Consider the following 18,915-nt stretch of genomic DNA (forward strand, 5'->3'; position numbering starts at 1 on the left):
CTTAATTTACAGACGTCCACTTGGACACTTTTTCAGCAGAATCAAGTAAGTGTGAAAATGACTCTCTTTTATTAAGAGCAAAGATTTGGAAATGCAGTGTTATTAAATTAACTGAAATCCAGTTAATTGGAACCATTTATTCATTTTGCTACCTTGAATATGGACAAATTAGGAATATGAATGAAAGGCTCCCTGAGAGCCAAAAGAAACATTTTAGACAGTTGTTGGGAATAGAGAGGTGTTTTAAAATAGCGGGCATTAGAAAGAGGGATATACCTACAGGTCCCATTTAGTAATTTTTTCATCACCAAATGTAGCAAGATTTCTGTAGGCTCACGCAAACAGACATATCTTTATCTTCTTGGGGAATGAGAGATCCATTCTAGGTTCTGGTTGCTCTGACTGTTCATTGCACTCAGGATTGCATAAAAAGAAATCCTTTACTGTTAGGCTCCCCACAGCACTGCTCCCTAGGCCGCATTGCACGCTGAGGTAGCACTATTAGGGGAGTTGGGACCGGAGCAGAGAAGCAGCCTTTCAAGCATAGAGACACTGGGACTCAGGAACTGGGCACCCCCATCTCCCTGTCATGTAGCACAGGCTACTTAATACAGCCCCCTTCCCTAACAGCCCTACTCCTGCCCAGGCCTACACACATGCCTATGTCCCCCTCCCTTCTCTGTCAGTACAACCCCATTCTTTCTCCCTGCCTCACTCTCCGCTGCTCAGATGATGCAAAGCCATTGTAAATCCAGTTTAATTCACTGTGTGAATCTGCCCAGTGAATTTGTCCCTAAAAGTCCCTAAAATAGAAAATTGATTTCAGGTTGATACAACAACTTTTCAGAATATTAGCACTTGCACATGGCCGCATTCCCTTTGAGTGCCTTGTTTGGAGTTCATACATGACATCTTTAGTAATTTGAAAAACACAGACATTTCCAGACAAACCCTTCATTAAAATGGGGTTAAGGTTAGAAGTATACATAAGTAACTAAGGGTAAAAACATTACAGAAGTGTGGCAACTATCCCAAAACAAAGCCTTACAGAGCCAGAAAAGTCAGAGTTAAGGCTGAACTTAAAAGAAATCCAAGCATGTTCAGGTGTGGGAATGCACAGTTAAAGACACCCAAACATCCTTATCTCTGCCCTGTAGTGACACCAGGAGGGAAGAAATTTATTTTTTTTAAACCAACCTAATATGTCTTTAAAAATCTGGCTAATCCAATTTTAGACCACAAACACTAAAATGCATTATTGTAATTGAATGGGTGTTGAATGGGGTCAGTGCAGGATAGAGTTAAGGTTGTTTGGGTGTCCTAAGTGCACATTTCCAAATGTAAAATGTTGAATTTCTTTTAACTTTAATCTTTAATTTTAATGTCCTGACTCTGTAATGCTTGTGTTTGGAATAATTACACCATCCCTGTAATGTTTTATGCCCTTAAATTACTGATGCGGTACTCTGTAGTGTAGTTGTAGTCATGTCGGTCCCAGGATATTAGAGAGACAAGGTGGGTGAGGTAATATCTTTTATTGGACTAACTTCTGTTGGTGAGAGAGACAAGCTTTCCAGATTTCAGAGTGGTAGCCGTGTTAGTCTGTATCAGCAAAAAGAACGAGGAGTACTTGTGGCACCTTAGAGACTAACAAATTTATTTGGGCATAAGCTCTTGTGGGCTAAAACCCTCTTCATTGGATGGATGCAGTGGAAAATACAGTAGGAAGATATACACCTCTACCCCGATATAACGCTGTCCTCGGGAGCCAAAAAATCTTACTGCATTATGGATGAAACCGCGTTATATTGAACTTGCTTTGATCCGCCGGAGTGCGCAGGCCCGCCCCCCCGGAGTGCTGCTTTACCGCGTTATATCCGAATTCGTGCTATATCGGGTCGCGTTATATCGGGGTAGAGGTGTATATACATAGAGAACATGAAAAACTGGATGTTGCCATACCAACTCTAATGAGACTAATCAATTAAGGTGAGTTATTATCAGCAGGAGAAAAAAAACTTTTGTAGTGATAATCAGGATGGCCCATTTCAAACAGTTGACAAGAAAGTGTGAGTAACAGTAAGGGGGAAATTAGCATGGGGAAATAGTTTTTACTTTGTGTAATGACCCATCCACTCCCAGTCTTTATTCAAGTCTACTTTAATGGTGTCCAGTTTGCAAATTAATTCCAGTTCTGCAGTTTCTCGCTGGAGTCTGTTTTTGAAGTTTTTTTGTTGAAGAATTGTGACTTTTAGGTCTGTAATTGAGTGACCAGGGAGGTTGAAGTATTCTCCGACTGGTTTTTGAATGTTATAATTCTTGACGTCTGATTTGTGTTCATTTATTCTTTTGCGTAGAGACTGTCCGGTTTGGCCAATGTACATGGCAGAGGGGCATTGCTGACACGTATATATCATATTGGTTGATGTGCGGGTGAACGAGCCTCTGATGATGGTGTGGCTGATGTGATGTGATTAGGGCTTTGTTGCAAGGATAGGTTCCTGGGTTAGTGTTTTTGTTGTGTGGTGTGTGATTGCTGGTGAGTATTTGCTTCAGGTTGGGGGGCTGTCTGTAAGCGAGGACTGGCCTGTCTCCCAAGATCTGTGAGAGTGAGGGATTGTCCTTCAGGATAGGAAAAAGCAAAAAGGAAACTAAACTATCTAAATTACTACATGCCACTAGGGGCCACAACAGTGGTTCCCTTAACTTACTCAACAATATTGTTAATCTATCCAGCTATACTCTTAGCCCGGCAGAAGAGTCTGTCCTATCTTGGGGCCTCTCCTTCTGCCCCTCCACCCCCACGAACATGATGCAGTTCTGCGGTGACCTGGAATCCTACTTTCGACGTCTCCGACTCAAGGAATATTTCCAACACACCTCTGAACAGCACACTAATCCACAGAAACCTTCCTACCAACACTACAAAAAGAAGGCTTCTGTGTGGACTCCTACTGAAGGTTGAAACAACAGACTGGACTTCTACATAGAATGCTTCTGCCAACGTGCACGGGCTGAAATTGTGGAAGAGCAGCATCACTTGCCCCATAACCTCAGCCGTGCAGAACACAATGCCATCCACAGCCTCAGGAACAACTCTACATCATAATAAAAAGGGCTGACAAAGGAGGTGCTGTCGTCATCATGAATAGGTCGGAATATGAACGAGAGGCTGCTAGGCAACTCTCTAACACCACATTCTATAGGCCATTACCCTCTGATCCCATTGAGGGTTACCAAAAGAAACTACACCATTTGCTCAAGAAACTCCCTGAAAAAGCACAAACACACCCCTAGAACCCCGACCAGGGTTATTCTATCTGCTACCCAAGATCCATAAACCTGGAAATCCTGGACGCCCCATCATCTCAGGCATTGGCACCCTGACAGCAGGATTATCTGGCTATGTAGACTCTCTCCTCAGGCCCTACGCTACCAGCACTCCTAGCTATCTTCGAGACACCACTGACTTCCTGAGGAAACTACAATCCATTGGTGATCTTCCAGAAAACACCATCCTGGCCAGTATGGATGTAGAAGCCCTCTACACCAACATTCCACACAAAGATGGACTACAAGCCGTCAGGAACAGTAATGTCATGGCAAACCTGGTGGCTGAACTTTGTGACTTTGTCCTCACCCACAACTATTTCACACTTGGGGACAATGTATACCTTCAAGTCAGTGGCATTGCTATGAGTACCCGCATGGCCCCACAGTATGCCAACATTTTTATGGCTGACTTAGAACAATGCTTCCTCAGCTTTCGTCCCCTAACGCCCCTACTCTACTTGCGCTACATTGATGACATCTTCATCATCTAGACCCATGGAAAAGAGGCCCTTGAGGAATTCCACCATGATTTCAACAATTTCCATCCCACCATCAACCTCAGCCTGGACCAGTCCACACAAGAGATCCACTTCCTGGACACTACAGTGCTAATAAGCGATGGTCACATAAACACCACCCTATACCGGAAATCTACTGACCGCTATACTTACCTACATGCCTCCAGCTTCCATCCAGACCACATCACATGATCCATTGTCTACAGCCAAGCTCTAAGATACAACCGCATTTGCTCCAATCCCTCAGACAGAGACGAACACCTACACAATCTCTATCAAGTGTTCTTAAAACTACAATACCCACCTGCTGAACTGAAGAAACAGATTGACAGAGCCAGAAGAATACCCAGAAGTCACCTACTCCAGGACAGGCCCAACAAAGAAAGTAACAGAATGCCACTAGCCGTCACCTTCAGCCCCCAACTAAAACCTCTCCAGCGCATCATCAAGGATCTACAACCTATCCTTAAGGACGATCCCTCACTGTCACAGATCTTGGGAGACAGGCCAGTCCTCGCTTACAGACAGCCCCCCAACCTGAAGCAAATACTCACCAGCAACCACACACCACACAACAAAAACACTAACCCAGGAACCTATCCTTGCAACAAAGCCCGTTGCCAACTCTGTCCACTTATCTATTCAAGGGACACCATCATAGGACCTAATCACATCAGCCATACCATCAGAGGCTCGTTCACCTGCACATCAACCAATGTGATATATGCCATCATGTGCCAGCAATGCTCCTCTGCCATGTACATTGGCCACACCGGACAGTCTCTACGCAAAAGAATAAATGAACACAAATCAGACGTCAAGAATTATAACATTCAAAAACCAGTCGGAGAACACTTCAACCTCCCTGGTCACTCAATTACAGACCTAAAAGTCGCAATTCTTCAACAAAAAAACAGACTCCAACGAGAAACTGCAGAACTGCAATTAATTTGCAAACTGGACACCATTAAAGTAGGCTTGAATAAAGACTGGGAGTGGATGGATCATTACACAGAGTAAAAACTATTTCCCCATGCTAATTTCCCCCCTACTGTTACTCACGCTTTCTTGTCAACTGTTTGAAATGGGCCATCCTGATTATCACTACAAAAGTTTTTTTCTCCTGCTGATAATAACTCGCCTTAATTGATTAGTCTCGTTAGAGTTTGTATGGCAACAACACCCATTTTTTCATGTTCTCTGTGTATATATATCTTCCTACTGTATTTTCCACTACATGCATCCGATGAAGGGGGTTTTAGCCCATGAAAGCTTATGCCCAAATAAATTTGTTAGTCGCTAAGGTGCCACAAGTACTCCTCGTTCTTTAAGCTTTCCAGACACACACAGCTCTTCTGCATGTCTGGGAAAGGTCCTTCCAGCATCACGGCTAAATGCAAGGTGGAACAGATTGTTTAACATACGTGGTTAGCACATATTGTAAGAGACCATTCAAAATAGATTTCAGAGTCGCAGCCGTGTTAGTCTGTATCCACAAAAAGAACAGGAGTACTTGTGGCACCTTAGACACTAACACATTTATTTGAGCATAAGCTTTCGTGGGCTACAGCCCACTTCATTGGATGCGTAGAATGGAACATATAGTGGGGAGATATATATACATACAGAGAACATGAAAAGGTGGGAGTTCCTCTACCAACTCTAAGAAGCTAATTAATTAAGATGAGCTATTATCAGCAGGAGAAAAAAAACTTTTGTAGTGATAGAGTGATAGTGAAATAGAGCCAGTACACAAGTATCCTCACACCTTCTTGTCAAACTGCCTTAAATGGGCTATCTTGATTATTACTACAAAAGTTTTTTTTCTCCTGCTGACAATAGCTCATCTTAATTAATTAGCCTCTTAGAGTTGTAGGGGAACTCCCATCTTTTCATGTTCTCTGTATGTATATATATTTCCTCACTATATGTTCCATTCTGTGCATCTGATGAAGTGGGCTGTAGCCCACGAAAGCTTATGCTCAAATAAATTTGTTAGATTCAAAGTAGAGTGGCCATTAACACCTCTGCAGTCATAGGACAAAGAGAGGGGTTAGTGGGTTACAGATTGTTGTAATAAAACACAAATCCAGTGTCTCTGTTCAGTCCATGATTGTTAGTGTCTAGCAGAATGATGAATTTAAGTTCCCAGGCTCAGTTTTTGAACATGTTGTGCAGGTTTACTTAGAGGATGAAGACTGATAGGTCAGTGATCACTTTGTGAAAAGTGTTCGCCCACAGGTGATAGGGTGTTTTTGTCGTTTATCATTTTCCTGTGTGAGTTCATTTGAGAGCATAGTGATTGTCTGGTTTCACCCATGTAGTTGTTATTGGGGCATCTAGTGCCCTGCATAAGGTACACCACATGTGCTAGGCATGCATAGGACCCATGGATCTTGAAAGGTGTTTTGTGGGGGATGTTGATCATTTTAGCAGTGGAGATATGTCTGCAGGTTTTGCATCTGTTCTGGCAGGGTCTGGTGCTGCTTTGAGTTGGTGTGTCCTGCTTTATGGGGAGTTTGCTTGATGATGAGATGATGAGTTTGAAGAGGTTTGAGGGGAGGGGTTGTTTGAAGGTCAGAAATGGGGGTTCAGGAAATATTTCTTTCAGGACGGGATCCCCATCAAGTATGGGCTGTTATTGTTTGATGATACCCTGTATGGTTTCCTGGGTGGGGTAGCAGGTGACAACTAGGGATGTGTGGTCAGAGGGGATTTTATTTCTGTATTGACGCAGGCCCTGTTAGGGTATTTGGGTGGCCCATTCCATGATGAGATCTACTTCTCTCGTGGAGTGTCCTTCTTTGGTGAAGTCAGTTTTAAGTATGTTAAGGTGTAGATCTTGGATTTTCTCCTCAGAGCATATTCTGTGATATCTGAGTGCCTAGCTGTAGACACAACAGATTTTTTTAGTGTGTTTGGATCTGTGAAGGTAGGTGTGGTGATCCGTGGGTTTTTTGTATATGGTTGTCTGTAGGGTTCCGTTGCTGAAGCTGATTGTGGTGTCCAGGAAGCTGATGCTAGTGTGGGAGTGTTCCACAGAGAGTTTAATGGATGGGGTGGTGATTGTTTTAAATTGTGGTGGAAATCCATGAAGGAGTTTAACCTGTCGGTCCAGAGGATGAAAATATCATCAATGTATCTCAGGTATATCATTGGTTTCGTTGTGCATTTGTCTTGGAATTCTTCTTCAAGGTGGCCCATGAAGTGGTTGACATATTGGGGAGCAGTCGTAGTACCCCTGGCTGTTCCCATGGTTTGGATAAAGTGTTTGTTGTTGAACGGAAAGTTGCTATGGGTGAGGCTGAAATGGATGAATTTGGCAATGTGTGTTGGTGTGGATATCTGAGTGTTCTCTGCTGTCTTGTAAATATTTGAGGCAACCAGGTATGCTGTCGTTGTTGTATAGGGAAGTGACATCCCTGATGGTGAGGACAGTATTCTGAGGGAGTAAGGTAATATTGCGCAGTTTGTGGAGGAAGTCAATTATGTCTTGGAGATAGCTGGCCCTTTGTGATGTGGTCTGTCAGCCTTAACTCCATTTTAGCATTGTTTTTTGTCTGGAAGTTGCTGGAGAGCACATATTGGCATGTACAAGAAAGAACAATAGTTGTACTACTTTTATAGATTCTTTCATCCACAGATTTCAAGTGCTTTACTGGACATCTCAACACTCCTGTGACATGAGAGTTTTGAGATGTGCATTTTACAGATGGGGGAAAACGCAGGTGCAGAGAGGTCAAGTGATGGGGGAAAATGAAGGTGCAGAGAGGCACCCAAAGTCATATAGTGAGTTGGGGAGAGTTAGGGAATGAATTCTGATTCCATTCCTCTTTTCTTGCCACTAGCATTGTGTGCTAATGCTAATGTGAAATACATTTCCCTTTCCTTACATTTTATGTTTTTGGGATTTTTGTTGTTGTTGTTCTGGTTAATTCCAGATGCTTGCAGAACAGGATATTTTATTGCCCACAAAAATTTTACTTTCTGTTCATTTCTCCCAGGTAAACGCAAAGCATTGAAGTTGAATTTTGCAAATCCACCTTTCAAATCCACAGCAAGATTTACTCTCAATACGTCTGGAGTTCCTTTCCAAAATCCTCACATGTGAGTATAAAATCAAGGCTCCACTGATGAAACAATTCTGAAATTATTCTGCTAACATGTAATGTTAATTTAAAAGTAGTTTCATTGCTTCAGTTATATTATAGGCTGTTCAAAAAAACCACTAGTTCGAATCAATGTAAAAGGGTTTGTTTTAATGATTTTTAATAAATTATAAAAAGGATAAGCTAGGACTCTTCCTGTCTTAAATTGGGGCTACTGCCTTTCAGGATTTGATAGAGAGCTGTCACTTAAATTATAGCTGATACACAAGCAGATTGTGCCTATAACTAATTTCCAGTTCTGTTCACTGTCATTTTCCTGTCTCTCTATTCAGTGCTTATTGCTTTTAATTAAAGATGAGTTCTTGTTCCTATGTTTACTTGTGAAAGACATATAAATGTGATACACTGTGTAGCACTAAAATGAAAAGTAGTAGACTGAAAAATGTAATTTTACCAAAATCTATATCTTGGGGAATTACTTAGTGACTAGATCTCATTGAATTTCCAAGCAAGATAGTCAGGAATAGTTTTATGTAAAAGTTGAATGTAAGTGGAGAACAGAACTGCTTCTGACATTAAACATGATAAAATGTCACAGAAAATATTAGCTTTGTATCCTCAGATCCACCAATCTGGATTGATGGGTGACCCACCCACAACCTGTAAGTGTGGCAGAGCTCAGCTAGTGTGCAAAGATGTCCCTAATTTTTCCTCTTCAGGTTTCTTTAACAGATATCAAGAGTTATGCCAAAGGCGAGTCTCAGAGACTGTCCCTGACGTTTCCCCAGCTGTCTGTGGTGCTCCTGGACTCTTTGGTGGTGTTTTTGTTTTTAATATGCTTCTGCTTTGCATGTTGCTGCACCCTCCCTTTAGCTCAGTGCCTTCTACTTCCCCAGAATATATTCCCTGAGGTTTGTTCCTGTCTCTGGTAGCTCCCTCTGTTTTGGAGCTTTTTGAGCAAGTTTCAGCTGAGTTAGGAAAATATTTCTGATACCCAAGTAGTCAGTGCTGGTAGGTGAAAAATATAGAAACTTCCTGTGAACACTTCAGCAGATCTCAGGGACATCATCCTCCCAGAACCAGGATAGAGGTGTCCAGCTCTCTTTTCCTTAAAATGCCCCACACTTAGGGGCCATTCTCTCTCTCCCTTTTTAAGCACAAACAGATTGTGTCATTGGCTGGAGGATTCCAGAATTTTCCAGCTAGTCAGTCTCTTTGTCTCTGATGATTTTCCACAGGAGGCTACCTTGGAGCCTTTCCTTTTTTCAGGCCCTTCTCTCCACCCTGCTTCATAAAGTATTCAGTCTTCCCTAGTGGGTCATCTCTAGTGACTTGCCTTCACAGTGTACCTACCTCCAGTGGTCTCTGTCTTGGAGTCTATCTGGGAAATAGTGGTTCCTGTCAAGCATGGACGAATCTTCTGCTGGAAGCAGTGACATCTTAAGTTCCATATTTATGCAAGTGACTCTGGTCACGTTGCTCTTTAGTAAGTACTACTCTGGTGATGTGGGCATTGCAGTTGTGAAAGGGGCTGGAGACCAGGATGTTCGCTAGGATAATTGGTTCTCTGGAGCACAGTGAATTTGGACTTGTTCTGGGTTAGATACAGTGTTAAACTAACAGAAGGTGAAGATGGAACAATGTGTCTGCTGTGTCTGTTTGAAAGGTGGATTAGCTCATTTTTATAGACTCAGAGAGGTGTGTGACCTGTCTCATCACGGATTGTGTTTCAGAATTGTTTCTTGCTATGGGAGGCCTGGACAAGCTGAGAGAACATCTTTTTTTATCCTTGTGCTCTTTATGGTTGTCCTTTCTGGGTTCTCTTTTTCAAAGACAACACTCTTGTCTTTTGATTGTACTCCTTGCCCAGTTCCACAGGTCCGTGCTCCTGTACACACTGGTGGGCTGCGGCATGTGACTCCAAATACGCTTTTCCCTCTGTGGAGAGGCCTTTCCGGTCCCTGAGCAGGGTGGGAATTGTTTTTCTAACTTTTGATGAGAAAGATTGCTGGATGATTGATTTGGATTGGATATTTCAGACCATCTGGCTCCCACTTTTCAAGGGCCATTCTGACTGAGGTTGTTTTCTATTTATTATGTTGCTGCTTCTTCTCCAAGCCTTGTGGATTGAGTGGTGTTGGGCTTTTTGGTTTCATGTGTCAGTGCTGGCTCAGCACAATAATGCTGACCTCCCGTGTCTTGATGGGTTTTGCTGTATACATCCCGTTGGTCCTGATGGGTGGATCTGAAGATACAGAGAGGTTAATTTCTCACATGAAATTTAGGTTTCTGTGACTTGGATCCACCAATCCGGAGGCTGTCCCATTGTATCTGCCTCCAAAAGGGCAGAATTTGGTGTTGTCAAATTATTCTTTTACCTTTTTCTTCTTTGAACTCTGGAAATAACTTATGGGAAGCTGAGAGGAAGCGGTTAGTAGTGACCAGCAGGTGCCACAAAATGTAATTGCCTATTAGTTGTATTCTGCTTGATTGACAGGTTGTGATCGGGGAACTGATCAGGCTGGATTGGTGGATTTTCAGGTAAGAAATTGTGGTTTCTTATTATGCAAATGAAGAGAAGGGTAATGAATGGGGTTTTCTGTTCTGTTGAGGCTTTTGTCAGGAAGGAGGACGTGTCCATATAAATTCTGCTACTGAAACAAAGACGCCACTACAGAAGAGGTGACCAAAGTTTATTCCACAGGCCAAATGTGTCCTTCAGAATTCCACAGTGTAGGCTGAAGTCACCCTTATGTTTCATGCAGAGGAACACCATCCAAAGACCACAGTTCTCAACAAGCAATACTCTCCATATTGAGCCAAATGATCTGACAGAGCTGCCTGTCGGCTTTTAAAGTCTTTGTGGGTCATAGCTCTACTAAATATGAGTATGGCTGCAACCCAGTCCATTTTTATGCGGCCTAGGTGTGGCCCTCCTACTCCTGCCAGTGGGCAGAGATTAGATCCCCCCTCCACACTCTCCATCTGTGAGCTCTTCCTGTCATCTTGTTGAAAAAAATGGAGAACAGTGTGAAACAACAGCATCCGAGATAACCTTGAGTTAGGAGCAGAGTTTTAGCTTCTGTGATTCTGAGGCAGCGGAGTAGCTATGTACATTGGCTGAATGGTGCCAGAGGGAGGGGAAAGATCAGTACTAAACCAGCTGTAAGTGCTTCAGGTAGAGATTTGAGGTACACAGGGAAGCTTCCACAGTGACAGCTGTGTTGTGCCTGGCTCGGTTCACTGTGATGAGCCAATCATTTTCTTTAATAGTAAATAAATATCTCAATTTTTTGAAAGAAAGTAGATTTTTTTGGGCAGTTTCAGTATGTGATCTGGGGTAAAATTTTGAAAAGTGACTTTGTGTCAGGTTTTTAGAGGTATTTAGGTGTCTTAACTACCTTTACAAATATGGGCTGTAGGCATTTAGGAGCCTAACCCCAATACCCTATGTGTGGTGATAGAGGGATTACACACTCACCTCCTAGCCCATTGGGGAAGTCAGTTAGGGTATCCCTGCAGAAGTTATGCTCCATTTCAAGGGACCAGAAAGTTGAGAGACGAGGATGTTGATTAACCAAATACCCTGTGCACCTACTCAGTGCAGAAAATGGAGGGTAACATCCATTGGAGTCAGTGGCAAAACTCTCATTGACTTAGTGGGGCTAGGATTTCACCCTAAACATTTTCTAAATTTGGGGTAAATCAGTTAAGATCTGGTGGGGGAGTTAGACTCACCTTTAAATAGAAGCCTGACTCAGAGTGACTTGGACTGAGATTACAAACTGGGATGTATTTCAAAACAAAGCCCTAACCAGTTTGGAGCTTGGCTCCCTGAACACCTCCTCCTACATGATCCCATGGGGCAACACCACCTTAATGAAGTCAGCAGAGGGAGGGGAGGAGTCATCGCCTCTGGACCTTACTTGGTCTGACAGAACCTGGATTTTAACTTAAGGGCAGAGGGTGCAGCTCATCTAAAATATCAGGCTCCTATTGACTGGCTGGATGCAGTTGGAGGTTACTTTTTGAAGTGTCTTAGTGTTGGTTGGGTTAATCTCCCATGGACAATTCATGCTATAGATTTCGTCTTTAAAAACTCTCTTCCCCTGAATAAAGGGCCCGTGGCTGCTAGGCTTGGGTGCTTCTGAGAAATCAAGTTAATTGCCCTTGTTCTGGATGACATTGGTGCGGCTGCTTTATGGGAAGGTCCAGACTGGAGGATGTCAATGTGAAGCATCTAATACAGTGGTCTCTAACCTTTTTATGCAGAAGATCACTTTTTGAATTTAAGTGCAACCCAGGATCTACCCCACCCCTTCCCTGAGGCCCCTTCCCTTCCCCAAAGCTCCGCCCACTCCCTCCATCCCCCCCCTCCCCCCCCGTTGCTTGCTCTCCTCCACCCTTACTCAATTTCACTGGGCTGGGGGAGGGGGTTAGGGTTCGGGAGGGGGTGTGGGCTCTGGGCTGGGGACAAGGGGTTCGGAGTGTGGGAGGAGGCTCCGGGCTGAGCCTGGGGCAGGGCGTTGGGGTGCAGAAGGGGGTGAGGGGTCCAAGGTCTGCAAGGGAGTTTGGGTGCAGTAGGGGCTCCGGACTGGGGCAGAGTGTTTGGGTGCAGGAGAGGTTGTGGTGTGTGGGCTCTGGGAGGGTGTTTGGGTGCAGGAGGGAGCTCTGGGCTGGGGCAGAGTGGTGGGGTGCAGAAGGGAGTATGGGGTGCTGGCACTGGGAGGGGGGTCAGGGCTGGGGCAGGGGATTGGGATGCGGGAGGGGGTACAGGGTGCAGGAGGGGGTATGAGGTGCTGGCTCTGGGAGGGGGCTCAGGGCTGGGGCAGGGGTTTGGGGTGCAGGAGGGGATTCGGGGTGCAGGAGGAGGTTCAGGGTGCTGGCTCTAGGAGGGAGCTCAGGGCTGGGGCAGGGGATTGGGGTGCAGACTCCCACCGGGCAGCACTTAATTCAGGTGGCTCCTGGTCAGTGATGCAGCGGGACTAAGGCAGGCTCCCTGCCTGCCCCAGCCCCACACTGCTCCCGAAAGGGGCCAGCGCGCCCCTGCAGCTCCTGGGAAGGGCGGGGGACATGTGGCTCTGCGCACTGCCCCTCTCTGCAGGCACCCTCTCCTCAACTCCCATTGGCCACAGTTCCCTGTTCCCGGTCAATGGGAGCTGCGGGGTTGGTGCTTGCAGGCAGGAGCAGTACACGGAGATCCCTGCCCCCACCCCCGGCCACAGGGGCGTGCTGGCTGCTTCTGGGAGCGGCGTGGGGCTGGGGCAGGCAGAGCCTGCCTTTGTGGCAGCCCCGCTACACCGCTGGACTTTTAGCAGCCGGAGATCGCGATTGACTGGGAGAGTCTCTAAGATCAACCAGTCGATCACTATGGACCGGTTGGTAACCACTGATCTAATGGAAGGGATTGGAGTGGAGGATTTTAGAGTGAAGATGGATTCTAGTTCTTACTACTGTACATGGCTATCGGATCATGAGTAGGGCTCCGTGTCTGTCACGCAGGTCGCGGAAGTCACGGATTCCTTGACTTTCCGGAACCTCTGTGACTTCTGCAGCAGCCAGTGTGTCTGATCCCAGGGCCACCCAAGCAGCTGGCGGGGCCCACTGCTCAGGTGGCCCCAAGGCCAGCCACACCAGCCGCTGCTGGAGTGGCCCTGGGGCTATCCAAGCAGATCCTGCACAGCCGGTGCAGCCACTGTCGACAGCCCCCAGCAGCGGTCCCAGGGCAGCCAGAGAAGCTGCTGTTGGTGATTCCCGGCAGCTGGTGCCGCTGGCCCCAGCCCCAGTCCCGGCCCCCAGCAGCGCCCGCCCCCACACCCCAACAGCACTCTCCACCCTCCTCCCCCCAAGATTTAGTCACGGGTATTTATAATATAAGTCATGGACAGGTCACAGGCCATGAATTTTTGTTTATTGCCCGTGACCTGTCCATGACTTTTAATAAAAATACCCATGACTAAATTGTAGGCTTAATCATGAGCCTTACCACTTAATGAAGCCTAAAGAGAATGAGCAGTTTATTTAGCCCCAACTGTGGCCATGATTACTGTGTCTATTTAATGAGTTTAGTATGGATATTCTGGCATAGTATGATGCTTTTTTCCTGCATAGCTGTACAGTACTTAGCACTGTCATCATAATATAACGCAAAGGCAGAGAAATACCATAATATGTAATTGTTTTGATGAGCTTTAAAAATACTGTATCTATTCAAGTGATTTATGTTGATGAAAAACAAAATTCATAGTATTTACATTATGCAGGGTGCAAGGTCTGTGCAGTGTTTCTGATCAGCTAATAATTCTGCCTCTTGGAAATAAAAAGTCTTGTTTAGAAAAACAGTGTAATTCATCTAAATGGTATGTCGATAGCCGAGGCCCTGATTCAGGAATGCACTATACATATAAAATGATGGGGTCTAAATTAGCTGTTACCACTCAAGAAAGAGATCTTGGAGTCATTGTGGATAGTTCTCTGAAAACATCCACTCAATATGCAGCGGCAGTCAAAAAAGCAAACAGAATGCTGGGAATAATTAAGAAAGGGATAGATAATAGGACAGAAAATATCATGTTGCCTCTATATAAATCCATGGTATGCCCACATCTTGAATACTGTGTGCAGATGTGGTCGCCCCATCTCAAAAAAGATGTATTGGAATTGGAAAAGGTTCAGAAAAGGGCAACAAAAATGATTAGGGATATGGAACGGCTTCCGTATGAGGAGAGATTAATAAGACTGGGACTTTTCAGCTTGGAAAAGAGACGACTAAGGGGAGATATGATTGAGGTCTATAAAATCGTGACTGCCGTAGAGAAAGTAGATAAGGAAGTGTTGTTTACTGCTTCTCATAACACAAGAACTAGGGGTCGCCAAATGAAATTAATAGGCAGCAGGTTTAAAACAAATAAAAGGAAGTATTTCTTCACACAACGCACAGTCAACCTGTGGAACTCCTTGCCAGAGGATGTTGTGAAGGCCAAGTCCATAACAGGGTTCAAAAAAGAACTAGATAAATTCATGGAGGATAGGTCCATCAATGGCTATTTGCCAGAAGCTGTGAATGAGCATTGACTCAATGAGCATTGACTCAATGAGCACTTTTACACAGATAGCACACATCCGTCTGTTTCTGTGGCCCCTCGGTCACTAGGTTGTCTGAGCATGTACCATTACAAGCTAGTTTGGAAAGCTGTCAGGATTAAGTGACTTCTTGTAAAAGTCATGAGCCCGCCTTCTGAAGTACCTGTTGGACTGTCAATCTGTTTTACCTGCTGCTCATCCTCGTAGAATCTGAGCATCTGGTCTCTGATTTTTCCTGGCACTGGCTCATCCTTATGTAGGCTTCTGGCAGTGCAGTGGGAGCTGAGAGGACTCACCAAGAGGCTTTGCAGCTGGCTGCCCAGTGGAACAATAGGCTCGTGTTGTACAGTGAGCCTCCTCTACTGATGCAAGATTAGAGTCATAGAGTTTAAGGCCAGAATCCTTCATGAGCAAATTCAGATCCTCTTACAAGTGGGACTCTGCATCTTCCTTCACTTTTGTTCAGTTTAAGGAGGTACCAAGGATGTTGTTATTAAGGTGGAAAGGGCTTTTGTGGCTAGGGCCAGAATCTCGTGAATCTAGTGCCCCAAAGCTCTTAGATAGCTTCTTGTGCATTCTTCGTGGCTTTTTATTAACTGGTTGCCAGCTGCTTTATAGGTGAGATACTTACATCTGGGTGAATAAAACTTCATGCGTAAATTATTAGACAAATTTCATCTCTTTCTATTTGCAGATTGTCCAAGAACAAAAGTGGAATTTTCTTAAATTTCCTTGTTCAAAATTATTTCCCAGAAATGACCTGTGAATAATTCTGGGTCTGTTGCTTGTCTGTAACAGTTTATCACATGTACTTGATATTCAAGCACACTTAATTGGACGCTGTTAATTGGGCACAGGTCATATGATACCTTTCTGTTCCCTGACGGGGTGAGCAGAGCTCACAGTAGGTTTTGGGTCAGTAGGATCTTTCTTTTCCATTCTTCATCACTAATAACTTTCTTGATAAATTGTTGGATTGTGTCTGGATATTTGCATCTCTTCAGAATATGACAGTTCAATTGTCTAAAGATATCTGTGGCTGAAGATTGTGAAGAGCTGGTGTGGTTTGCAAAGCATCTTTGTTTAGTGTCTTTGGCCTGGTGAAGGGGACCTCCTCTTTGAAGAAGATATTGTTGAGAACATCTTTGGAATCTGGATTGCAGGTGCTACCGGAAGTTGTTTCTAGCTGCTGTTTTCATTTTTCCTGCTGAGTTTTAGGATTCTCTCTTAACATGGCAGTCTTACAGCGCAGAGATTCTGCACTGATGTTATTTGTAGGTAGGTAGGGATGGCAGGGAGAGAGGTTGTTTGATAGCTTTGTATTTATTAAGTTATTCTGCACCCTGATTAACTTCTTTTCCTATTCTCTAATTTGTTTCCACTGTAAGTCTCTGTGCCCTCTGCTGAGCAGCTCTTTGGTATCTGCCATGCCTTAGTGCAGTGGTTCTCAAACTTTTGGACTGGTGACCCCTTTCACATAGCAAGCCTCTGAGTGCGACCCTCCTTTTAAATTAAAAACACTTCTAAATATATTTAACACCATTATAATTGCTGGAGGCTGACAGCTCGCAACCCCCCATGTAATAACCTCACGGCCCCCTGAGGGGTCCCAACTCCCAGTTTGAGAACCCCTGCCTTAGTGAATTGCTGCAGAAATCCCTATGGCTCCAGCAGCAATAGTGATATGAGAGGACTGTTTTCTTCTTTCTCACTGGTTTTGGCGTATAAGAATCAGAAAGCACTATGCTGCCAGAACTTCTGGTCTTTCTTCTCTGACACCAGTAGGTTCTCTAACTTGTGAGACGTTCAGCTACAGCTTCCGTTCACTCCAGTGGGATTTGTGGATGCTTGTCACTCCTGAACATGTGGACACTTATATTCAGGTGCCTAAATCTAACGTAATATGATATCAGGTACCTATCTGGCTCCCGTCACCATAGTATCTTAGTGCTTCATACTCTTTTTAATATATTTATCCTCACAAACTCCTGTCAGATAGGCAAATGCTATTTATCCCATTTTATAGAAGGGACTAAGTGACCATTAAGGACACACAGGAAGTCTGTTGCACAGAAAGGATTTGAAACTAGATCTCCAGAGTTCCAGGCTCGTGCCCTAACTACTGGCCTATCGGAGCCTGACTTTAATTACTTGGTTTTGGAAAAGTTGGCCCACCTCTGCAGTAGGTAGGAGCCCACTCTGCATCACAGTGGTCAGAGCCTGGATAGTTCAATGGTGGACCTTTGAATTAGAAATTATTACTATAAAAAGTAATGCCTGCTCTTGGGCTGTGGAATGTCAAACTGATTGCCAGTTCTGTCCTAGGAATTGAGACCTCTGGCTTTTCTGCAAGGTGAAAGGGCATGAAGAACTGAGCAGTCAGTGAGTCATGGAGAATGATAATTCCCTTACTTGCTGTAAGAATCAAGGAGGTATGTCAGACTTGGAGCAAAGCCTGTCTGTTGAATCTCATTACCTCTGTGTGGTTCAGCTGCAATGAGTTACAAGTTAGGGCAATTAAGTATGTGGGAGACTGGAAAAGTAGAAGCTGGTTGTGTCCTTGATAGTGGGAGGAAACAGAGGTTCACTGGTGCTATCAGTCATAGGGAAGGCCAACTAGCAGTTAGATATGTTGGTACAGTCATCTCCAGCAGGCTGAGAGAGACCTGGAAAATGGTAGTTAATTGTCAAAAGCTGTTAGCCTGGCATGGACTTCTGCACACTGTCTCCTTGAGCCATCAGTTGCTGGCATGTTGGAGGGATTGTAATGGCTTCATAATCATAGCTCGTTCTGGAAGGGAGATAGGCAGGACTGCTACTCCCCACTTTATCCAGAAGCCAGTATTTTCAATAGTATATTTAAGATTCATAGATTCCAAAGACAGAAGGGACCATTGTGATCAACCAGTCTGACCTGCTGTATAACACAGGCCAGAGACCTGCCCCAAAATAATTTCTAGAGCAGATTTTTTAGAAAAACTCTTTTGGCCACAGTGTCGCACTGTGAGCTTATGTTCAGCTGATTATCCACCATGACCCTTAAATCTTTTTGAGAGTCACAGCTTCCCAGGATAGAGTCTCCCATCCTGTAAGTATGGCCCACAGTCTTTGTTCCTAAATGTATACATTTACATTTAAACATATTAAAACACATTATTTGCTTGCTCCCAGCTGACCAAACTGTCCAGATTGCTCTGAATCAGTAACCTGTCTTCTTCATTATTCACCACTCGCCCAATTTTTGTGTCATCAGCAAACTTTATTAGTGCTGATTTTATGTTTTCTTCCAGGTCATTGATAAAAATGTTAAATAATGTAGAGCCAAGAAATGATCCCTGCGGGATCCTGTTGGAAACACACCTACTCAGTGATGATTCCCCATTTACAGTTACATTTTGAGACCTATCCGTTAGCCAGTTTTTAGTCCATGTAATGTGTGCCATGTTGATTTTATATTGTTCTAGTTTTTTTAATCAAAATGTCATGTGGTACCAAGCAAATGCCTTACAGAAATCTAGTATATCATGTCAGCACTGTTACCTTTATCAGCCAAACTTGTAACGTCACCAATAAAAGATATCAGGTTAGTTTGACAGTATCTGTTTTCCATAAAATATTTCTATTTTCCATATTGATTGGCATTAATTACATTACCCTGCTTTCATTCTTTATTAATCAAGTCCCATATCAGCCACTCCTTTATATTGCCTGGGATTGATGTCAGACTGACAGGCCTGTAATTAATCAGGTCACCCCATTTACCCTTTTAAAATATTGGCACAATATATTTTCCCATTCCAATAGATTAATGAAGGCCTTTGGTATGTCTAAGGGTATGTCTACACTACGAAATTAGATCGAATTTATAGAAG

The 18,915-nt window shown here is 44.1% G+C and overlaps 1 protein-coding gene across 2 annotated transcripts in view; it reads left to right on the forward strand.

The window, feature by feature from the left end:
• The window catches only part of MAP2K4 (mitogen-activated protein kinase kinase 4), a 173,619-nt gene that overhangs the window by 68,664 nt on the left and 86,040 nt on the right, over positions 1-18,915 (forward strand). The window contains exons 3-4 of one of the 2 annotated variants that reach the window (XM_065415124.1): positions 13-45; positions 7,856-7,958. In XM_065415124.1, the coding sequence (XP_065271196.1) occupies positions 13-45; positions 7,856-7,958 (136 nt within the window). The remainder of the gene's footprint in view (positions 1-12; positions 46-7,855; positions 7,959-18,915) is intronic. The other variant, XM_065415127.1, reaches the window with a different exon arrangement.

This window comes from Emys orbicularis, chromosome 13 (assembly GCF_028017835.1).
Source record: "Emys orbicularis isolate rEmyOrb1 chromosome 13, rEmyOrb1.hap1, whole genome shotgun sequence".
NCBI lineage: Eukaryota > Metazoa > Chordata > Testudines > Emydidae > Emys > Emys orbicularis.